General features: G+C 45.6%; 1 protein-coding gene across 1 annotated transcript in view; it reads left to right on the top strand.

Annotated features, from left to right (window-relative positions):
• ARID4B (AT-rich interaction domain 4B) overlaps positions 1 to 25,215 on the top strand; it is a 557,657-nt gene that overhangs the window by 187,257 nt on the left and 345,185 nt on the right. The window contains exon 4 of the mRNA XM_040429305.1: positions 9,094 to 9,159. Coding sequence (XP_040285239.1) covers positions 9,094 to 9,159 — 66 coding nt within the window. The remainder of the gene's footprint in view (positions 1 to 9,093; positions 9,160 to 25,215) is intronic.

The raw sequence follows: 25,215 nt of genomic DNA, 5'->3' as shown, positions 1-25,215 counted from the left end.
AAGGAGAAATCCTATCCAGGGTTCTGTGCCACCTGGACAAAACTTTGTATCCATTTTATTGCACACGGACACATTGTGAAAGTTTGTGGGGAATTCTGAAGAGTTTATTAATCTCTTTCTCCCACAGGCCTATTACAGCCGGTTTGACATCCGGGGAAGGGAGACCCAGTTTAGTGGGGTATCTAGAGGAAGTCAATAGACTCTCAAACCAATCAAGGGGTTTCCGAGTATTAAAAGATTTAGCCCAGTAATTGATTTCCTTTCTGAGGGAGTAGAGGAGAAAACTATGTGAAGGAGGAATACCCAATGTCAACCCCAGCACCAATTCTGAGGGCGTGCAGCCTTCTGTGTCCAATAGATCCGTTAACAAAGTAGAGGATGATCTGGCCGCGAGAGGACAGGTTTCTCTAAGTGCTTTAGGGGCGAGAGAGATCACATCTTTAATTTGGAGAAGAGGGGATGGTACAGCAAAGGATTTATGAATGGTAGAGAACCACTCCCATACCTTTAGGGTGCAGCGTACCATATTTTTATTTAATTTTTTGATGTTCACCTTAGCAGTTAGGTCATGTGATATTTTTATACAGCAGGTATACGGACGCGGCAATACCGAATATGTATACTTTTTTTATTTATTAAAGTTTTACACGATAACAGCATTTTTTAAACAAAGAAAATCATGTTTTAGTGTCTCCATATTCTGAGAGCCATATTTTTTTTTATTTTTTGGGCGATTTTCTTAGCTAGGGTCTCATTTTTTGTGGGATGAGATGATGGTTTGATTGATATGATTTTGGGGTGCATATGACTTTTTGATCGCTTGATATTACACTTTTTGATGTAAGGTGACCGAAAATGGCTTTTTTGACACAGTTTTTATTTTTTTTTAAATTACGGTGTTTACCTGAGAGGCTAGGTCATGTGATGTTTTTACACAGCACATGATTACTGACGCGGCGATACCTAATGTCTACTTTTTTTATTTATTCAAGTTTTATACACTAATATTTTTGAAACCAAAAATAAATAAATTATGTTTTAGTGTCTCCATAGTCTGAGAGCCATAGCTTTTTGATCACTTGGTGTTGCACTTTTAGTGATGTAAGGCAAATTTTTTTATTTTTTCTTTAGCACAGTTTTTATTTCACTTTTTTGACAGTGTTCACTTGGGGGGTTAGGTCATGTGATGTTTTTATAGAGTCGGTCTATACGGATGCGGCGATGCCTAATATTTCTACTTTTCTTTTTTTCCCTATTTTTTAAAAAACATTTTTTTACTTTATTTTGGAAAAAGGACGCTTTTTTTTTTTAAATGAAACTTTTATTTTTTTATTATAAAAAAAAACACTTTTATGTCACTCAATTTTACTTTTTGTATTTGTCCCACTGTGGGACTTCATCTTTTCAGGGTTTGATCCCTGTTTCAATTCAGTATTGTACTGAATTGAACTGTCAGCGTCTCACACAGTAAGATGCTGGCAGTTGCCTAGGAGACCCAGCGCTCAGGCTGGATCTCCTGGGCTTCCGTAGACTGGCAGCTCCGATGCCTGTGTAAGGCATAGGGGCTTCTATGGCACCCATCGACCCCCTGACTGCCACACGTGAAAGGGTTAATCCTCTGGCATCACCTCACACACCGATGCCGGCGGATGCAGCAGGGGCCCGGCTATCAGTAACAGCAGGGGCCCGATCCCATCATGTACATGCATGTTAGGATCCAGCAAGGAGCCGCATTCACTCACGTACATGTACGTGATAATGCGGGAAGGGGTTAGATTCATTTTCATGCATTTCTTGAAAATAAAATTAAAGTTACAAAATAATGCCAACATAGGCATATGGTGAATGTTAATTCTTAACTATTTTATAAGGTATTACTATTTTTAGAAAATAGCAAATTTCTCAAAATTTTCTCTAAATTATTATTATTTTTTTAAATAAATAAATAAAGGTAAAACATGTCGCCTCAAATGTACCACTAACTTCCTCTGGATCAACTTGCAGGATAACGGGCTAAACTGGATGGATGTACTGTGTGTCTTTTTTTTTGCCTTACAAACTATATTACTATGAAGTACCATGTGTCACAAAAAAAAAAACAGTCTCAGAATGGCTTTCATAGTTATTAGCACATAAAGTTTTGCAAAAATGGCTGGGTACTGAGGGGCTAAACTGAACAAGTAGACGGCACGGGTGGGACATCTAACTCGGAGCTTTTCCACTGTAGCAGAACTTCAGTGGTGTTTCTGGTGGATACTCAGACACTGTGTTTCAAAACAGGTAAGGAATTTGTCAGACAGGTTATCACTATTGTCTGATTGCAAATGAGCATAGGCGAGTAAGGTGTTAAATTGCTGTTGGGGGGAGGAGCTTTTGTGGGAGTGTGTGTATATATAGCAACATAGTATTAGCTTGCCTAATTATAACTTGCTGCGTTTTCCAAGTGCTGATTTTTATAAGTGCATTGGAGATACTCAGGAGGTAATCTGGAGGTGGATACAATCTAAACAATTAAGATTTGTTTGTTTAAAATCTTTCCCCTCTTTACAATAGCAGACCTGGTTCTGTGCAGAAATTGTTGTGCTTTTATTTCAGGTTCCACTCTTCAGAGGTTTGGATACTGTCTGATCTGTACACAGCTCTCCATAATGCAGCAGGAAAACGCCTTTTTGAAATATGAGATTTGTAAATTAATCGTTAAACAAACTCAGGCTGAGAACGTTGCAATGCCACTGCCACTGCCACAGAGGCCCCCTAGAAATGGAAGATGGGTTACTGCAGGTTCTGGTAGACTGAGAGTTGTGGATAGAAGACATGTCCCACAGTCTGTGGCTCTCCATAATTCATTTGCAGCACTTTCAGAGTGCAAGAGCAACAGGGAGGATGGCTCAAGCACAGTGGGTGAGGAACAATCATCTCCCATGCCTAAAGTATGCAAGACTGCAGCCAAATACAAAAAGGAGAAGGTGAGGACTTATAGTAAGCAGCTGTTGGTGGGCGATTCCATCATAAGAGGTGTGAAGTATGAGGAAAACAGTGTTGTGAGATGTCTCCCTGGTGCTACCGCTAGCAGGGATAGACGACGGAACCTTAATATTGTTAGGCAAGCAAAGCAGGAAAGGGAGGTAGATGTTATTGTCCATCTTGGGACAAATGATCTGGCTTGCAATGAGGTTTCAAAGGTGAAATAAGCTTTTCACACACTTGGAAAGGATATACGGGAGGTTGCATCAACTGTTTCATTCTCTGCAGTTTTGCCTTTGCATACCCTTCAGCATGACAGGAAGATGCGCATTAAGGAATTCAATGTATGGCTTGGTGAATGGTGTCTGAACCAAGGGTTTGGCTTTGTGTCTCATGTTAGCTCTTGTTGGAATGGAAAAGAACTGTACAAGAAAGATGGTTTGCATCTTTCTCTCAAGGGAACAAATGTCCTCGGTGAACAGTTCCAAGTATTTGCTAAGGAGCATTTAAACTAGGAAAGGGGGGCAAAAGAGTGATAATCCAGCAGTCCAACTGCCCCCCGGAACAATGCCAGAAGATGCCAGTAGCACAAAGGTTAAGAAATGACAAGCTCAGATTCTTGTCTACAAATGCTCGCAGTTTAGGGAATAAGATCAATGAACTTGAGGCTATAATGGCATCTGAGAATATAGATGTAGTGGCTGTTACTGAGACGTGGTTCAATGGGAGTAATGACTGGGATATAACAATACCAGGGTTATCTCTATACAGGAAAGACAGAGAAGGCAAGAAGGGGGAGGGGTGGCCCTATATGTGAAAGATAGCATGAAATCTAATTTGATACAAGTTAGCGAGAACAATTTAGAGTCAGTTTAGGTTACCTTGCAGCTTGATAATCATAAGGTAACTTGTGTAGGTGTGATATATAGACCACCTAGCCAAGTCAAAGAATTAGATGATCTAAAAGCAAAAAAAGGAAGAGACCACTGTGGTACTCAGCAGAAGGGGCCAAAATCATTAAAAACAAAAAGATAGCATTTAGGAATTATAAAAAACAAACAAAAAACGAGGATGACAGGCAAATTTATAAGATTAGGCAGAGAGAGAGGCCAAACAAGTTATAAGAGCTTCTAAAGCACAGGCAGAAGAGAAATTAGCTCAGTCAGGGAAAAAAGGGAATAAGTCATTCTTCAGATACATAAATGAAAAAAGGAAACTAAAACAAGGAATTACAAAATTAAAAACAAAAGAAGGAAGATAAAGAACTAGCTGACTGCCTCAATGAATACTGACTGCCTCAATGAATACTTCTGTTCAGTTCAAGGAAAATGAAGGAAAAGGACCTCAATTAGGAAAGAAGACTAATGAATCTTTTGATGCATGTGTCTTTACAGAAGAAGAGGTTCTAAGTCAGCTGTCTAAAATTAATACAAATAAGTCACAGGGACCTGATGGGATACACCCAAAGCTATTAAAAGAGCTCAGCGGCGAACTAGCAAAACCATTAACAGATTTATTTAACCAATCACTGGCAATAGGAGTCGTCCCGAAAGATTGGAAATTAGCAAATGTTGTGCCCATTCACAAGAAAGGTAGTAGGGAGGAATCCGGCAACTATAGGCCAGTAAGCCTGACATCAATAGTGGGGAAATTAATGGAAACCATACTTAAGGAGAGGATTGTGGAACATCTAAAATCCCATGGATTGAAAGATGAAAAACAGCATGGGTTTACTTCAGGGAGATTATGTCAAACTAATCTTATTGATTTTTTTGATTGGGTGTCTAAAATTATAGATGGCGGGGGTGCAGTAGACATCGCTTATCTAGACTTTAGTAAGACTTTTGATACTGTCCCACATAGAAGGCTTATTAGTAAATTGCAGTCTTTGGGCTTGAACTCCCATATTGTTGAATGGATTAGGCAGTGGCTGAGGGACAGACAACAGAGGGTTGTAGTCAATGGAGTATATTCAGACCATGATCTTGTTACCAGTGGGGTACCTCAGGGATCTGTTCTGGGACCCATATTGTTTAATATCTTTATCAGCGAAATTGCAGAAGGCCTCGATGGTAAGGTGTGTCTTTTTGCTGATGACACAAAGATTTGTAACAGGGTTGATGTTCCTGGAGGGATACACCAAATGGAAAATGATTTAGGAAAACTAGAGGAATGGTCAAAAATCTGGCAACTAAAATTGAATGTTGATAAGTGCAAAATAATGCACCTGGGGCGTAAAAACCCAAGAGCAGAATATAAAATCAGTGATACAGTCCTAACCTCAGTATCTGAGGAAAGGGATTTAGGGATCATTATTTCAGAAGACTTAAAGGTAGGCAGACAATGTCATAGAGCAGCAGGAAATGCTACCAGAATGCTTGGGTGTATGGGTAGAGGCATTACCAGTAGAAAGAGGGAGGTGCTCATGCCGCTCTACAGAGCACTAGTGAGACCTCATTTGGAGTATTGTGCTCAGTACTGGAGACCATATCTCCAGAAGGATATTGATACTTTGGAGAGAGTTCAGAGAAGAGCTACTAAACTAGTACATGGATTGCAGGATAAAACTTACCAGGAAAGATTAAAGGACCTTACCATGTATAGCTTGGAAGAAAGACAAGACAGAGGGAATATGATAGAAACTTTTAAATACATAAAGGGAATCAGGTAAAAGAGGAGAGGATATTTAAAAGAAGAAAAACTGCTACAAGAGGACATAGTTTTAAATTAGAGGGGCAAAGGTTTCAAAGTAATATCAGGAAGGCCTCATGCACACGGACGTTTTTTTTTTGCGGTCCGCAAAACGGATTTCCGTTGTTCCGTGATCCGTGACCGTTTTTTTATCCGTGGGTCTTCCTTGATTTTTGGAGGATCCACGTTTTGGTGTCCGCCTGGCCGTGCGGAGCCAAACGGATCCGTCCTGACTTACAATGCAAGTCAATGGGGACGGATCTGTTTGACGTTGACACAATATGGTGCAATTGCAAACGGATCCGTCCCCCATTGACTTTCAATGTAAAGTCAGGAGTCCCTATTAATATACCATCAGATCAGAGTTTTCTCCAATCCGATGGTATATTTTAACTTGAAGTGTCCCCATCACCATGGGAACGCCTCTGTTAGAATATACCATCGGATTTGAGTTAGATCGTGAAAACTCATATCCGACAGTATTGTCACAGCTGAGGATGGGGAAAACCCTCAACCGTGCAATGTCGGAAGCTGGTGGTCGCTGCTTGGGCAGGAGCACAGAATTAGGGAGCAGGTCACCTCCTAACGCATTCCTAATCTGACCCTGACTCCTAGCTGCATGAGCCGACCTTGAAGGTAGGAGGGCTCATGCTCCGGAACCTCGGATCCCTAGTAACCCTCCGCAGATCCCTAAAGCTAGGAGCAGGGTAAGACGACCTGTTCCTCCTAGACATGGAGGAACAGGAGTCTCACAGGCCAGGCTACAATAAAGGGGAACATATACAACTCATGGCAGTGGCAGGTAAATGCCATAAGCACAACACCCACCTGCCACAGACACAAAGCCTGGAACCCATGCGCAAGTGCTGCTGTCCTAACACAGAAACGGACACAGCACACAACACACATCACACAGGAACCCAGGACCATAAGCTGCAATAAGAAACATACAACAGACACATCTTCATCACATCAAACAAGATTTATGACCACAAGGGTGGCTCTCAGTGCCAGTTTTCACACACACAGAAGGGAATTAACCCTTCTCACACCAGGGAAGGGAAGACAACCACTTAAAGGAGAAAGTGTCCAAATGAACATCACACTGCAGCTGTTACCGCAGGCAACGACATGCGTGGCAACCATGTCCTGGGAGTCAGCCTGAAGGCCGGGAGACTGCCACCACATGTACACTATACCAAACGTTGCCACGGGCAGCCACAGTGAAGGGAAGTGTCAGAGTGCACACCTACATAAACCTTGTGCACACCAGACATACAAAGTGCATAACATACACACACACGCACAACCAGGAGTTACCGCATGCACTTGACAGCAAGCTGCCCAGCAACAGCTCAGGCTGCTATACTGCCAAGTACAACCATGTTACCAGCGGCAACCACACATGAGGCAACATACCAGCAGCCCTCACCATGTGGTTGACAATAAAACCAAACCACAGGCAACTGCATGCGGATCCTGAGTCACGACCATGACCATGGTATATTCTAACACAGAGGCGTTCAAGTTAGAATATACTAAAAGAACTGTGTACATGACTGCCCCCTGCTGCCTGGCAGCACCCGATCTCTTACAGGGGGCTGTGATTCGCACAATTAACCCCTCAGGTGCCGTACCACCAATGAATGTACAGTAATACAGGGGAGGGAGGGGGGCCGCACTGGCCACCAATGAATTTAAAACTGGGGAGGGAGGGGGGGTGCCCCCTCCTGCCTGGCAGCACCTGATCTCTTACAGGGGGCTATGATACGCACAATTAACCCCTCAGGTACGGCACCTGAGGGGTTAATTGTGCGAATCACAGCCCCCTGTAAGAGATCAGGTGCTGCCAGGCAGCAGGGAACAGTCATGTACACAGTTCGTAGTATATTCTAACTTGAAGCGTCCCCATCACTATGGGAACGCCTCTGTGTTAGAATATACTGTCGGATCTGAGTTTTCACGAAGTGAAAACTCAGCTCTGAAAAAGCTTTTATGCAGACGGATCTGCGGATCCGTCTGCGTGAAAGTAGCCTACGGCCACGGACGCCAATCTTGTGTGCATCCGTGTTTTTTCACGGACCCATTGCCTTGAATGGGGTCCGTGAACCGTTGTCCGTCAAAAAAATAGGACAGGTATTATTTTTTTGACGGACAGGAAACACGGATCACGGCCGCGGATGAACAACGGTGCATTTTCCGAGTTTTCAACTGACCCATTGAAAGTCAATGGGTCCGCAGAAAATCACGGAAAACGGGACAACGGCCACGGATACACACAACGGTCGTGTGCATGAGGCCGAAGTATTACTTTACTGAGAGAGTAATGGATGCATGGAATAGCCTTCCTGCAGAAGTGGTAGCTGCAAATACAGTGAAGGAGTTTAAGCATGCATGGGATAGGCATAAGGCCTTCCTTCATATAAGATAGGGCCAAGGGCTATTCATAGTATTCAGTATATTGGGCAGACTAGATGGGCCAAATGGTTCTTATCTGCCGACACATTCTATGTTTCTATTGATTGTATAGTCTTCAGACCTGTAACATCAACCACTGAAAGGCTGGCTTAAAAGTAAGCTAGGAAAAATATTTCCCCTTTTTGCTACAGAATGGGTCTTATATGTTATTTCAGATATGACTTTGGGGAAGACATTCTTACACTGACGAGCAAAAGGGTACCAATGTTTTGAACTTTTGACTTTCAGTCTCTATATCTCACAATCCACTACACCTTCGAATGGGAGACTACCATCATTTTATAGACAATCATCTTTGATATCTCATACATAAATTGGACTTGCAACTGTTTAGCATATGATTAGTTATGTAGATTCTTGCTGAGTTTCGTTATGTAGATTTTCTTGGTCGAGATACCGCTATTGATGAGCTGGATGATGCGGTTTCTCTTTTCTTGGGAAATCTTCTCCAACTACTCCTGGATTCGAACCAGTGGCCCTTCACTTGGGAATCAACCTAATAACACACTGAGCTTTTAGGGAATGTGAGAACATGTTGTAATTTGTAATATACGAGAAGAAAGATTGTTCTACCACCAGGAGCAAAACAGTAACAATGCAGTTGCATGACAAGAATCTGCATAACTAATCGGATGCTAAATATTTGCAAGTCCAATTTATGTATAAGATAGCCAAGATGGTTACTATAAAATTATGGTAGTCTCCTGTTCGAAGCTATAGTGGATGGTGAGATATGGAGCCTGAAATTCAAAAGTTCAAAGCAATAACTAAGGCTCATCGGAGCCAATACATTGTAATACTGTACGGAGCTCCTGCTTCATACAGTATTAGAACAACTTTTTATGCGAACCGACTTCGGATTTTTCCTCAGAAGTTGATTCGCTTATCCCTACTCGTCAGTGTACCTGTTTACAGTTACTATATGTAAATTATTAATCTATTTCCTATTGTATCCCATAGGTAACATTTCGAAGGGATGCCACAATTGGAGAGGTTCAGGATGATCATGTTAAAGGTCCGCTGAAGGTAACTATCTTTACAATTTTTCTCTTTATAAATACACAATATTGTTTGTTATGACAAAAATTGACTTGGTGTCCACACGTAATTAAGGAATGTTTATCAAAACTGTATCATACCAGTGTTGATCCCCCTGTACTGGTGTGAGATGCGCCTAATTTATTAAAAGACCGAAGCTTCTTAGTAAATTAGGCGCACTGCTCTGCGCCAGATGCTGAAGTCTGTGCCAGCTACAGGCTTGCTTAGACTTTAGCTATAATTTACTCCACTTTCTGGCTAAAGTTATAGTAAATTGGCGGGCAGCACAAAGCCCTGTCTTTCCTGCTAAGCCCCACCCCTTCTATTGGGAATTCAGAAAAGTGCAGAGAACCTTAAAAAGTCACAATCTATTGCACAATAAACGCCATAACTTTTAGTAAATGTCGACTGTTGAGTCCGAGAATCAGTGTCAATCACATGACACAGCTGAGAACCAATAAAGTGGACAACTCACAACTAAAGCCTATGGTAAAAAGCTTACAACTAGGGATGAGCGAACCCGAACTGTATAGTTCGGGTTCGTACCGAATTTTGGGGTGTCCGTGACACGGACCCGAACCCGAACATTTTCGTAAAAGTTTGGGTTCGGTGTTCGGCGCTTTCTTGGCGCTTTTTGAAAGGCTGCAAAGCAGCCAATCAACAAGCGTCATACTACTTGCCCCAAGAGGCCATCACAGCCATGCCTACTATTGGCATGGCTGTGATTGGCCAGTGCAGCATGTGACCCAGCCTCTATTTAAGCTGGAGTCATGTAGCGCCGCACGTCACTCTGCTCTGATCAGTGTAGGGAGAGGTTGCAGCTGCTGTTAGGGCCAGATTAGACAGTGATTAACTCTGCAAAAACACTTAATTCAGTGATCGATCAACAGCTGTGGATCATTGAACTGCTGCTATTTCATTGCTCACTGTTTTTAGGCTGCCCAGAGCGTTTTTATGTCACTTTTTTCTTGCGTGATCGGCGGCCATTTTGTGTCTTGTGGTGCGCCAGCACAAGCTGCCACCAAGTCCATTTAACCATCAATAGTGTGGTTATTTTTTTGCTATATCCTACATCAGGGGCTTGGCTGTGCTTGCTATTTTATTGAGGGGTAAAATACAATTGCCAAAATAGCAGTACACTAAATCTGGTGTTTCAGCTGTGGCTAGCCAATTGTAATACTGTCTGCTGTCTGCCGAAGCACATTTTTTGTTCTGGGTTGAATGCAATTCCCAACTTAGCAATTCCCTAAATAATGTTTTTCTGCTGTATCAGGCCAAGTTTAAATCGATCCATAAAAGGGTATATTAGATTTAAGGTGCGGATAGTGTCATCCTCAATAACTTCACACGCTACCGTGCATTTCCAAGTTTAATTCTGTCCGTAAACGTATACCTGTCACCCAGCGCCTAAATAATAGGCCTAAAATTTATATTCAGCTAAATCTGTGTTTATTGCTGAGGCTGGTCAATTCATTTAGTGTCCGCCAAAGCACAGTTCTTGTTCTGGGTTGAATACAATTCCCAACTTAGCAATTCCCTAAATAATTTTTTGCTGCTGTATCAGGCCAAGTTTAAATCGATCCATAAAAGGGTATATTAGATTTAAGGTGCGGATAGTGTCATCCTCAATAACTTCACACGCTACCGTGCATTTCCAAGTTTAATTCTGTCCGTAAACGTATACCTGTCACCCAGCGCCTAAATAATAGGCCTAAAATTTATATTCAGCTAAATCTGTGTTTATTGCTGAGGCTGGTCAATTCATTTAGTGTCCGCCAAAGCACAGTTCTTGTTCTGGGTTGAATACAATTCCCAACTTAGCAATTCCCTAAATCAGTGGTTTCTGCTGTATCAGGCCAACTTTAAATCTATCCATACAAAGGGTATATTAGATTGAAGGTGCGGATAGGGTCATCCTCAATAACTTCACACGCTACCGTGCATCTCCAAGTCTAATTCTGTCCGTAAAAGGGATACCTGTCATCCAGCGCCTAAATACTAGGCCTACAATTTATATTCAGCTAAATCTGTCGTTACTGCTGTGCCTGTATTAGTGTAATACGGTACCTAAATAGATGGCCAGATAGTGTTAGGTGCCTTTAAAAAAAAAAAGGCCTGAATTTGAATTCAATACATTGGGCCAAATAATTTTTTTCTTATTGTGGTGAACGGTAACAATGAGGAAAACATCTAGTAAGGGACGCGGACTTGGTCGTGGTGGTGTTAGTGGACCCTCTGGTGCTGGGAGAGGACTTGGCCGTTCTGCCACAGCCACACGTCCTAGTGAACCAACTACCTCAGGTCCCAGTAGCAGCCAGAATTTACAGCGATATTTGGTGGGGCCCAATGCCGTTCTAAGGATGGTAAGGCCTGAGCAGGTACAGGCATTAGTCAATTGGGTGGCTGACAGTGGATCCAGCACGTTCACATTATCTCCCACCCAGTATTCTACAGAAAGCGCACAGATGGCGCATGAAAACCAAACCCATCAGTCTGTCACATCACCCCCATGCATATCAGGGAAACTGTCTGAGCCTCAAGTTATGCAGCAGTCTCTTATGCTGTTTGAAGACTCTGCTGGCAGGGTTTCCCAAGGGCATCCACCTAGCCCTTCCCCAGGGGTGGAAGAGATAGAATGCACTAACGCACAACCACTTATGTTTCCTAATGATGAGGACATGGGAATACCACCTCAGCACGTCTCTGATGATGACGAAACACAGGTGCCAACTGCTGCGTCTTTCTGCAGTGTGCAGACTGAACAGGAGGTCAGGGAGGAAGACTGGGTGGAAGACGATGCAGGGGACGATGAGGTCCTAGACACCACATGGAATGAAGGTCGTGCCACTGACTTTCAGAATTCGGAGGAAGAGGCAGTGATGAGACCGAGCCAACAGCGTAGCAAAAGAGGGAGCAGTGGGCAAAAGCAGAACACCCGCCGCCAAGAGAGTCCCCCAAAGGCAGCTTCAAGGAGTTCCCTGGCGTGGCAGTTCTTCAAACAATGTGCTGACGACAAGACCCGAGTGGTTTGCACGCTGTGCCATCAGAGCCTGAAGCGAGGCATTAACGTTCTGAACCTTAGCACAACCTGCATGACCAGGCACCTGCATGCAAAGCATGAACTGCAGTGGAGTAAACACCTTAAAAACAAGGAACTCACTCAGGCTCCCCCTGCTACCTCTTCTGCTGCTGCCGCCTCGGCCTCTTACTCCGCCTCTGGAGGAACGTTGGCACCTGCCGCCCAGCAAACAGAGTGTTCAGCTCTCCATCTCACAAACATTTGAGAGAAAGCGTAAATTCCCACCTAGCCACCCTCGATCCCTGGCCCTGAATGCCAGCATTTCTAAACTACTGGCCTATGAAATGCTGTCATTCAGGCTGGTGGACACAGACAGCTTCAAAAAGCTCATGTCGCTTGCTGTCCCACATTATGTTGTTCCCAGCCACCTCTGCTTCTCCAAGAGAGCCGTGCCTTCCCTGCACAACCAAGTATCCGATAAAATCAAGTGTGCACTGCGCAACGCCATCTGTGACAAGGTCCACCTAACCACAGATACGTGGACCAGTAAGCACGGCCAGGGACGCTATATCTCCCTAACTGCACACTGGGTAAATGTAGTGGCGGCTGGGCCCCAGGCGAAGAGCTGTTTGGCGCACGTCCTTCCGCCGCCAAGGATCGCAGGGCAACATTATTTGCCTCCTGTTGCCTCCTCCTCCTACTCTGCTTCCTCCTCCTCTTCTTCCACCTGCTCATCCAGTCAGCCACACACCTTCACCACCAACTTCAGCACAGCCCGGGGTAAACGTCAGCAGGCCATTCTGAAACTCATATGTTTGGGGGACAGGCTCCACACCGCACAGGAGTTGTGGCGGGGTATAGAACAACAGACCGACGAGTGGTTGCTGCCGGTGAGCCCTCAAGCCCGGCCTGGTGGTGTGCGATAATGGGCGAAATCTCGTTGCAGCTCTGGGACTAGCCGGTTTGACGCACATCCCTTGCCTGGCGCATGTGCTGAATTTGGTGGTGCAGAAGTTCATTCACAACTACCCCGACATGTCAGAGCTGATGCATAAAGTGCGGGCCGTCTGTGCGCGCTTCCGGCATTCACATCCTGCCGCTGCTCGCCTGTCTGCGCTACAGTGTAACTTCGGCCTTCCCGCTCACCGCCTCATATGCGACGTGCCCACCAGGTGGAACTCCACCTTGCACATGCTGGACAGACTGTGCGAGCAGCAGCAGGCCAAAGTGGAGTTTTAGCTGCAGCACACACGGGTCAGTCGCACTGCGGAACAGCACCACTTCACCACCAATGACTGCGCCTGCATGCGAGACCTGTGTGCCCTGTTGCGCTGTTTTGAGTACTCCACCAACATGGCCAGTGGCGATGACGCCGTTATCAGCGTTACAATACCACTTCTATGTCTCCTTGAGAAAACACTTAGGGCGATGATGGAAGAGAAGGTGGCCCAGGAGGAGGAGGAGGAAGAGGGGTCATTTTTAGCACTTTCAGGCCAGTCTCTTCGAAGTGACTCAGAGGGAGGTTTTTTGCAACAGCAGAGGCCAGGTACAAATGTGGCCAGCCAGGGCCCACTACTGGAGGAGGACGAGGATGAGGACGAGGTGGAGGAGGATGAGGATGAAGCATGTTCACAGCGGGGTGGCACCCAACGCAGCTCGGGCCCATCACTGGTGCGTTGCTGGGGGGAAACGCAGGACGATGACGATACGCCTCCCACAGAGGACAGCTTGTCCTTACCTCTGGGCAGCCTGGCACACATGAGCGACTACATTCTGCAGTACCTGCGCAACGACAGCAGAGTTGCCCACATTTTAACGTGTGTGGGCTACTGGGTTGCCACCCTGCTGGATCCCCGGTACAAAGACAATGTGCCCACCTTACTTCCTGCACTGGAGCGTGATAGGAAGATGCGCGAGTACAAGCGCACATTGGTAGAGGCGCTACTGAGAGCATTCCCAAATGTCACAGGGGAACAAGTGGAAGCCCAAGGCGAAGGCAGAGGAGGAGCAAGAGGTCGCCAAAGCAGCTGTGTCACGGCCAGCTCCTCTGAGGGCAGGGTTAGCATGGCAGAGATGTGGAAAAGTTTTATCAACACGCCACAGCTAACTGTACTACCACCTGATACGGAACGTGTTAGCAGGAGGCAACATTTCACTAACATGGTGGAACAGTACGTGTGCACACCCCTCCACGTACTGACTGATGGTTCGACCCCATTCAACTTCTGGCTCTCCAAATTGTCCACGTGGCCAGAGCTAGCCTTTTATGCCTTGGAGGTGCTGGCCTGCCCGGCGGCCAGCGTTTTGTCTGAACGTGTATTCAGCACGGCAGGGGGCGTCATTACAGACAAACGCAGCCGCCTGTCTACAGCCAATGTGGACAAGCTGACGTTCATAAAAATGAACCAGGCTTGGATCCCACAGGACCTGTCCATCCCTTGTGCAGATTAGACATTAACTACCTCCCCTTAACCATTTATTCTTGTACTCCAGGGCACTTCCTTATTCAATCCTATTTTTATTTTCATTTTACCATTATATTGCGGGGCAACCCAAAGTTGAATGAATGCCAGGGCCTAAAAATATCTGACAGTGGCCTGTTCCAGTGTTGGGTGACGTGAAGCCTGATTCTCTGCTATGACATGAAGCCTGAATCTCTGCTATGGGACCTCTCTCCTCTGGGTGCCGGGGCCTAAAAATATCTGACAGTGGCCTGTTCCAGTGTTGGGTGACATGAAGCCTGATTCTCTGCTATGACATGAAGCCTGAATCTCTGCTATGGGACCTCTCTCCTCTGTCTGGGTGCCGGGGCCTAAATTTATGACAATGGACTGTTCCAGTTTTGGCTGACGTGAAGCCTGATTCTCTGCTATGACATGAAGCCTGATTCTCTGCTATGACATGAAGACTGATTCTCTGCTGACATGAAGCCTGATTCTCTGCTATGGGACCTCTCTCCAATTGATATTGGTTAATTTTATTTTATTTTTATTTTTTTTAATTCATTTCCCTATCCACATTTTGTTTGCAGGGGATTTAACTACATTTTGCTGCCTTTTGCAGCCCTCTAGCCCTTTCCTGGGCTGTTTTACAGCCTTTTTAGTGCCGAAAAGTTTGGGTCCCCATTGACTTCAATGGGGTTCGGGTTCGGGTTCGGGACGAAGATCGGGTTGGGTTCGGATCCCGAACCCGAACATTTCCGGGAAGTTCGGCCGAACTTCTCGAACCCGAACATCCAGGTGTTCGCTCAACTCTTACAACATGTACCTTTCTAAAGGGCCAGAGACTAAGAATTTTTGTGGAAGTGCTTGTTTAATGTAGCCTTGTTGCTAGAATTTCATCTATAACGTTGTCTTAAATATTGTACTGTATGCTTCAAGCAAAATCAAGTTGGAATATATATAAATTAGATTGATTTCTTAAAGTTTTCTGTATTCAGGATATTGATGGCCTAGTCACAGGACAGGCCACAAATATCACATCGTGGGGGCCTAACTTTCAGCAACCCTGTACAAGACCTCCCTGTAGATGCTTGCACAAGCATTGTAGCCCCTTCAATCAGTTGATCTGTGGGAATGAGGAGAGTTGGATCCCCACTGATCTGATATAAATGGTCGAACCTGAGAGTAGGTGATCAATATTCTGAACCTGGGAAACCGCCTTTAAAGGGTTTCTCCGGCCACTACTTGAAAATTGTTCATCTTCATAACCTGTGGAGGGAAGATTATTACACCAATACTTACCCTCCACAGCGCAGCCCTTCCTATTATACTCTTCCTGAAGCGTTTTGAAGTCTTCCTTTCCAGCTCAGTCCCCTTTGTTTCCTTACTGAGGTAGGAGATGGTACATCATCACTGAAGTCACCGCCTCCTGCCAGCCTTCTTCGGTCCCGTCACTTGCACACTACTGCGCATGCGCCGGGACCTCCGGCCGTCTTCTGAGTGTACAGGCTTCTATGTGAAGCCTGTGTTGACTCATGTACAGCGCGATGTAAGCGCTGTACAGGAGTGACAGTGTAGCGATCAGCCACAGAGGCTGATCGCTATGCTGTGGAGGTCATTGGGGGAGCTGTGCTTGGCAGATAGGGGACACTTTGGATGGCACATTGGTGCCCTTGTGGGCACTGTGGATGGCACATGGTTGCCCTTGTGGAAACTGTGGATGGCACATAGGTGCCCTTGTGGTCACTGTGGCTGGCACATGGGGGCACTGTGGCTGGCACATGGGGGCACTGTGGTTGGCACATGGGGGCACTGTGGCTGACACTGTGGATAGCACATGGGGGCACTGTAGATAACATCTAGAGTGACCCTATAACAGTGATATCCACAGTGCTCCCTTAACAGTGACCCTGTTATGGGGGTGCTGTGGATGTCACTGTTATGAGGTTTCTCTAGATGTCACTGTTATGGGGCACAGTGGGTATTACTGTTATGGGGCACTGTGGGTATTACAGTTATGGGGGCACTGTGGATGTCTCCGTTATGGGGGCACTGTGGATGTCTCCGTTATGGGGGCACTGTAGATGTCTCCGTTATGGGGGCACTGTGGATGTCTCTGTTATGGGGGCACTGTGGATGTCTCTGTTATGGGGGCTCAGTATGAGTAATAGGGATCATACAAACTACTGTGATCGGCCCAGGAATCCATGGCTCAGTCCATGTTTTAGCCACAATTTCCAGGCCAACCTCGGCTCCCCCAACCAGATAAGAGACTGGCTGTATCATACATTACTGTCATATCGTCAGTTCGGTCAGGAGAGTGCGGTCGGCCTGGGAGATGCGGCGACACACGGACCATGTTTCCCAGGCTGATCATGGTCTTATCTCATGTGTATCACACATGATGACCCAAGATAAACCCTTCAGCAGTCAGGACCAAAAAAGATAGGATTAGGCCACATGCACAGGACCATATCGGTTCTGCTTTCTCCAAGTAGCAGATCTGCTAAATAAGGATACTGCCTGTGTGAGATGTGCCTTTTTTCCAGAGCCATTGAATTCTATGGGTTTTAGATCTGCATTATGAGGACCAGAATAAGACATGTTCTATCCTTTGCTGTACTGATATATGGATGTTGAAAGCAGTGTCAGTTCTTCCAAAAAAAAAAAAAAACATGTCCTATTCTGGTCCTCATAATGCAGACCTGAAATCCATAGAAATCAATGGGACTGCAAAAAAAAAAAAAAATGATGTTGCACACGGACAGTATCCTTATTTAGCGAATCTGCGACTCGCAGACCCGAAAAATGGATACAGTCGTGTGCATAAGGGTTTAGATACACAGCTCAGCAGGCAGGATCATACAAGATAGGATTAGATACACAGCTCAGCAGGTAGGATCATACAAAATGGAATTAGATACACAGCTCAGCAGGCTGTATCATAGAAGATGGGATTAGATACACACTTCAGCAGGCAGTATCGCATGCAACAGGCTATGTATTAGGCACACACACATGTTAGGATTAGATACAGATGTGTTTGGATATGATGTGTTTATTACACTCTGGAGATGGTGAGGGAAGAGCCCGTGGGCTGTCAGTGATGGGATTTAGACACTGAGTGAGAAGCAGATTCATGTCTGGGTGTAGAAATATGGACACAGGAGTTATAGGTGGAGTACCTGCTGCAGGTATAACGTTATATTTTCCTACCTCGTGAGATTTCCCTACCCTCGTCACTTCCGGTCGCACCGGACATGACGTAAGGAGGTGTGCCACGCCGCGCAGGTGCACAACGACGGGGTAGGGAAATTTCACAGCAGAGGGCGCATGCGCCGGGAGCCTCGCCAGTGATTAGGGTAGAGAAAAATTAAGGGCCAGTGCGCAGGCGCGGTGATCGGATGGATGTTCTCAGCTGGACACCGGCCGACACTGCGCATGCGCCGGGAGCTTCACCAGCGGTTAGGGAAGGAAAAAATTACGGTTTGCGGCTATACCTGCTGTTTGCGGCGGCGATCGGCGGTATCATCGGGTCTCCATGCGGCTGTAGAGGGAACCCGATGGCATGGAAGGCAGCGCGATGCCTAAGAAAGGCATCGCGCTGCCTTCCGGTGACGAGCCTGTGAGAACCAGCCCCCTGGATCTCACAGGCCGAAAAGCTGTATGAGTAATACTCACTGTATTACTCATACAGCCAATGCATCACCAAAAGTTCAAGTCCCAAAGTGGGACAAAAATCAAAGGGAAAAAAATAAAGTTTAAAAAATAAAGTCCCCCCCCCCCCAATTAAAAGTTTTAAGTAAAAATAAACAAAAGCATCATTTTTCCCAAATAAAGTTAAACAAAATTGTTAAAAAAATAGGTGAAAAAACAATATTGCTTACCGGTAATTGGTTTTCTTGATACCCATGACGGCACCCCATGCGACCAGGCACCTCCCATCCAGGACAGGAAACCTGAGAAGATAAAAGGTTCACACCCCCCACCAAGCACCAGTGACAGTAATAAACAGTACTCCGGAGGTGAACACACATAAGAAAAGAGAGCGAGAGAGATCCAATACGGTACATTATATCTCTTCTGAACGATACTGCTCATTAGAAGGGAGAGGAGTAGCAGGCTACTCCATAATAAACCTATTAGGGTAACTATAATACCTATAAATCTTTTATTTTATTTATTTTTTTGGGGGAAGGGAAAATTTTGGGGGTGCCGTCATGGGTATCAAGAAAACCAATTACCGGTAAGCAATATTGTTTTCCCTTCACCCATGATGGCACCCCATGCGAGATAGACTATTAATAAGGAAATTAGGGAGCGACCACCGCCTGAAGCACCTTCCTACCAAAGGCGGTATCTGCGTGAAGTTGGAACCTGTAAGGATGCGTTCACACGGGCGAGATTTCCGCGCGGGTGCAATGCGGTAGGTGAACGCATTGCACCCGCACTGAATCCGGACCCATTCATTTCAATGGGGCTGTTCAGATGAGCGATGATTTTCACGCATCACTTGTGCATTGCGTGAAAATCGCAGCATGCTCTATATTCTGCGTTTTTCACGCAACGCAGGCCCCATAGAAGTGAATGAGGTTGCGTGAAAATCGCAAGCATCCGCAAGCAAGTGCGGATGCGGTGCGATTTTCACGCATGGTTGCTAGGTGACAGTCTATTCACTGTATTATTTTCCCTTATAACATGGTTATAAGGGAAAATAAAAGCATTCTGAATACAGAATGCTTAGTAAAATAGCGCTGGAGGGGTTAAAAAAAATAAACAAATTAACTCACCTTCTCCTCTTGATCGCGTAGTTCCCAGTCTCTTCTGATGAGCTGTCGGCTAAAGGACCTTTGGTGACGTCAGATCACATGCTCCAATCACATGGTCCATCACCGTGTGATTGGAGCATGTGATCTGACGTCACCACAGGTCCTAGCCTGTAGTTCATCATTAAAGAGGTAAAGAAGAGACCGGGAACTACGCGGAGGAGGTGAGTTAATTTTTTTATTTTTTTTTTAACCCTCAATTGATCACCTACTATGCATTCTGTATTCAGAATGCTATTATTTTCCCTTATAACCATGTTATAAGGGAAAATAATACAATCTACACTACAACTAACCCAAACCAGAACTTCTGTGAAGAAGTTCGGGTCTGGGTACCACAGTCGGTTTTTTATCACGCGCGTGCAAAAAACATTGCACCCGCGCGATAAAAACTGAACATCGGAACGCAATCGCAGTCAAAAGTCGCGCGGGTTTGCCGCAACACCGGGACGCATCCGGACCTAATCCGGACACGCTCGTGTGAACCCAGCCTAATGCTTTAAGAACGTGTGTGGAGAACTCCACGTTGCTGCTCTACAAATTTGAGCCAGAGAGGCATCCACCTTCTCGGCCCAGGACGTAGCCACCGCTCGGGTGGAGTGAGCTCCAAACCCTGAAGGGGGCGAGAGACCCTGTGCTAGGTAGGCTTCGGAAATAGCCCTTTTGACCCATCAAAATTAACGCGGACAAAAGTGAACTCCTGCTTCTCTCCCAGACACACCAGGCTAAAGATTATGAATACCAAAATTTCCCGGTGAAAATAGCCAAACATACGGTTCGCTATCTGGGCATCAATCTTGGAAAAACCCCGGAATCAATATACTCATTGAACTATCCTCCTTTGATCCGGAAAATTCAGGGGGACATAGATAGGTGGATTCATCTCCCCCTCTCCTTACTGGGCAGATGTTATTTATTAAAAATGATCAGTTTCGCACGGTTATTATACCCTATGCAAACGATACCATTATTAATTAAACATGCAGATATACAATCTTTAGAATCAGCGTTCCGTTACTTTATTTGGAAGGGCAAGCGTCCGAGGATTTCACTACGGAAACTGCAGCTTCCAAGAGAGAAGGGAGGGGTGAATTTCCCTGACATTAGGAGATATAACCTTGCCAGTAATCTTAGACATGCCCTGGATTGGTTGTCAGGAAGAAGTAGTTACTCGAATTATAATTTGGAATCGCACTTAGCCGCCCCCTGGTCTTTAATAGCGCTGCTCCATACTAAGTTTGCTAATCTACCTCAACCTCTGAAAAAAAGCCTTATCGTAAAAGACACGGTGGCAACGTGGAAAGCGGTACGCAAAGAATATGGGTTACCATTTTCCTTGTCGAAATATATGACTATTTGGGGACATCCCAAATTTTTGGAAGGCAGACTTAACAAACAATTTCGCTAATGGAGAGAGAAGGGAATACGCTCGGTAATTGATGTATGGCATAGTACAAGCCTCCGTTATCTTAGCTTTGAGGAATTGTGTACCAAATATAACTTAAGCTCTAGCCACTATTTGGCATATCTTCAGGTATACAATTTTTTAAAACACAGGATAATTGACCTTAGAAAGGAATTCCCCACAAATAGATTTGATCTCCTTAGAGGCACAACGACTACCCCATTGTCCTTATCAGACTTACAAGGCAGATTACATGGAGCCCGACAGGAGAATTTTCCTCTTCAGCCATTCAGGGCATGGGATAAGGAGTTGGATGAGCAAGGAGTACATGATGACATCTTGAAGGGATGGTTATGTCTGAGAAAAATGACCCCCAACGAAGTCTGGCGAGAAACTCAATTTAAAATAGCGCATAGGGCCATATATGGGTTTTATAAGACACAATCGACTGTTCAGGCAAACAAAATAACACATTGCCCAAAATGTAAACTGCAGAATTCCAACTTATTCCACGGATTGTGGAATTGTCCTAAAATAATGGAGTTTTGGGTGACCTTCAAAGAGTGGCTAAAAAACGTAATGCACATTAACTACAGGGTTAATTTTATTTCACTTTTGTCCCAAAGGTACGAAGATAACGCAGATTACACATATATGTATCCTAGCGGCAAACAGGTGTATACTCAAGAACTGGCTACTCCAGACAACCCCCTCTCTTGGGGAGATTATCATACAAGTAAAATGGTGCTTGCACAGAGAGCTTTATTTGGCAGAGCAGGGTACAGAAAAGGCACTTTTAATGACCGGCGTCACGCACAGGGAGGGAAAAGGGAAAGCCCTGCCCAAGGGAGAGGGAAAGGTGGTGACCCCTGACTCACCTTACGGCTGGCACCTGACTGCCCTGACGTCCCTAGACGGGTTCCTCACCCGTGCGGCGATCACGTGCCTAAACCCTGGCTTTCCCTAAAATGAGCCCTAGATAGTGAACGGGCCGGTGGGATCGCTAGTCCGCACTACTGACACTAAGAGGGAAACACCAGGGAGAGGACAGACAACACAGACAAACACATACACCTAGGTGGGCGACCACAGCAGACCACAAAGGTCCAACAGGGATCCGGAGGGTAGCGTTCTGGACCAACAACCAGAGAACGCAGCAACACAGCTCCAGAGGGTCAGAATAGATGTCCAGGCAGGAAGCTCTATATCTGGCAACCAGAGAAGTGTGAGAGGGGAATATAAGGAGGTTGGGAGTGCTGGACAAGGAACAGCTGAGGAGAAAGAGCTACGGATCCCTGAGTGAGCCAAAAGGGTTGCAAAGCAAACCCAGAAAGCTACCATAAGGAAACAGCCCTATCTTACATAGCGCGCGCAGCCAACCGCTGCGACTTCCTGACCCCGGGTATAACGGAGTCAGGCGTGGTTCTTGACACCCTCGTGACAGCACTGCAAAAGTTAATGACCAGATGGAAGGGATTTATCATTAACGTTTTAGAACCCGTTGAAATCAAATTGCTTATGGACCCTTTAAAGCAAACGCCCTGGTATTTACTGGAACAGATGAAGGGTTCTTTGGGTAAGCTGGAACAGTATGACCTCTAATGACCCTAGTTCAGTGTCAGTTGCTGAGGAATCTTGGGGAATCAGAAGAGCGTTTGTGATGGATAATAATTTGATCTTCTTGAGGCTAGGGGAGGGGGGAGGGGAGGGATTTTGAATATGTTACAGCTACTATGTCAGTTACATTAATTTTAGATTGTCACTGTGATGCGACATCCTCCGATTGATATTTCATTGTGCCATCTGTCAATGTACCTATGCAAAATGATATTGTAAACATTGGATGTATGTATATTGTATCCACAACTGATGTTCATCAAACTAAATGAATAAAATTTGGTTTAAAAAAAAAAAAAACACACAAGTCTGAGATGGTGACAGGCAAGACTTTTTCCAATTTATTTTCCAGCCCAGGTTTTTCAACAGGGAGCAGGAAACACCGATGTTCTGGATTAACTTTTCTTTGGTCTGGGAAATAAACAGGAAGTCGTCTAGATATGGCAGCAACGGAACCCCTGACAATCTTAGAAAGGAAGCCACCTCCGCAATCACTTTTGTAAAGATTCTGGGGGCTTGTGAAACCCCAAAGGGTAGGGCTTTGTACTGCAGGTGTAGACACTCTCCCTGAACCCATGGTTACTCCATGGTAATATGCGTCCTCTAAGTCCAGAGTCGCCATCCAGCAGTCTCTTGCTAGGAGATCTATGGTTGATCTTATGGTCTCCATGCGAAACTTCTTGTATCTGAGGAACCTGTTTAGCTTTAGGATCACTCGGAAGGAGCCATTGGGTTTTTTTACTAAAAAAAGAAGGGAGTAAAATTCCTTGCCTCTCTCTGTCTGTGGAACCCGGGACTACTATACCCTTTTGTAGAAGAAGCAACACCTCTGACTCTAAGGCCTGCCTCTTGATTTGGTCCTTGGGGCAGTCTGTCTGAACGAATGAATCCCGGGGACGGGTCAGAAACTCCAACCGGAACCCTTCTTCGATCCCTCCGAGGATCCATCCGTTTTTGGTTACCGTCTTCCAGGCTGGGAGAAAAAGAGAAAATCTTCCCCCTACCTGGGATTCGGCGTCATTGTTTATCCTTTGGCCTTTGGTCCTGGGGCTTAAAAAGGAAGCCGCCGGATTTTTTAGGGAATCTATCTTTTTCCCTTCTGTCATACTGTCTACCCCTTTGTTTTTATTCTGGTATCTACGAAAAAAGGGGGGGCGTTGAGAAACCGGAAAGCCCTTCTTTTTGTCTGAGGCTTTTTCAAGTATGTCGTCAAGAGACGACCCAAAAAGCCTGTCACCCTCACAAGGGATGGAGCACAGTCTGGCCTTCGAGCCCTGATCTGCTTTCCAGGATTTCAGCTGAAAACCTAATCATATCCGTGGAGGCATCTGCTAGAAAGTCGGCGGCCTTAAAAAAGGTACGAAGGGAGGCCAAAACTTCTTCTCTTGGCTTTTTTAACTGAGATGCTGTTCTAACTGTTCCAGCCAGATATGCAGCAACAGCAGGTCTCAGGCAAGCAGAGGACGATTCCCACGCCTTCTTTAAATAAAAATCTGCCTTTTTGTCTAAAGGGTCAGATAGGCTACCCAAGTCATCAAACGGTAGAGCAGACTTCTTGGCGATCTTTGCTACCGGGGCGTCTACTGTAGGGGCCTTGTCCCAAATAGCTGCTACTTTCTCATCAAAGGGATATTTCCTTTTAACTGAATTTGGGATAAAAAAAATTCTGTCAGGATTTTTCCATTCCCTTCTAATTAATGCTTGTACGTTTTCATGAATGGTAAAAACCCTATGCTTCCTGGGGCCTAAACCCTGAAAAGCTAGATCTGCTGTTGACTTAACATGTTTCACATCCTCTAGTTGCATTGTCGCTCTGACTGCTTTAAGAAGGTTTGGGGTGTCCTCAGGTGAAAAATAGGAACTCCCTGCCCCATTTTCTGACGATGTAGCGTCGTCAGAAAATAACTGACCCGCTTCTCTTTCCTCCATGTCGGAGAGGTCTAAATCAGAATCCCTAACCTCCGGGGATTTTTCTGGTGACCTATGGCGGCCTTTATTCAAAGACTTTAAGGAGGCCGTGACCTCAAATCTTATTAAGGACCTCATATTCTTGGAGAGACTCTGAGATTCCTCCGCCACCAATTTATCAATGCACGGCTTGCATAATGGTTTAGAATAGGAGGATGCCAGGGCCACTCTGCATCCCGCACACTCCTTATGTTTCGTCTTTGAAGCCGCTTTTTTGGGGGTCTTTGCAACCTACAACAACCAAACAAACAACACCCCATTAATAAAAAGATCCACCTCACCGCTGATGTTTATCCCCACTCCTCAGGACTGGTACCGGACTGGCAGGCCTCGAGGGTTCCAGGGGTTCGGCGAGTCCATCTGCTGGCTCAGACATTTTCACTGGAAAAAGAGCCTCTTCAGCACAGCACTGTGTGCTACATCAGCTGGCTGGATTCCCCCCGCCGCCACGTTTATATTTTAAAAGACGCGCCTAGGCTATTCCGGCGCTTTCTTCCTCCTTCCGAGTTAAGCCCCGCCCCGCTGCGTCGGAGGCGCACGCATGCGTAGAAGCCTCCCCGACACCAACAGGAAGCCGGGCAAAGACGCCGAGCAAGAGGGAAGCCGCCTGAACACGGCCACAGCGGCTCCCTCGGAATCGGTGCCGGAATGCGGGGGAAAAAACAGACTATAGGCAGCAGCCCCAGAGAGCCTTCAGCCGCCTGGGGGAGGCCACCTACCGGATAAGAACCTGGGCCTCCCCCCAGCTGCAGGTGAGAACCATTCCTT

The sequence above is a fragment of the Bufo bufo genome, chromosome 4 (assembly GCF_905171765.1).
Source record: "Bufo bufo chromosome 4, aBufBuf1.1, whole genome shotgun sequence".
Taxonomy (NCBI): Eukaryota; Metazoa; Chordata; class Amphibia; order Anura; family Bufonidae; genus Bufo; species Bufo bufo.
The sequence above is the reverse complement of the archived record's forward strand: the minus strand, read 5'-3'. Positions and strand labels throughout refer to the sequence as shown.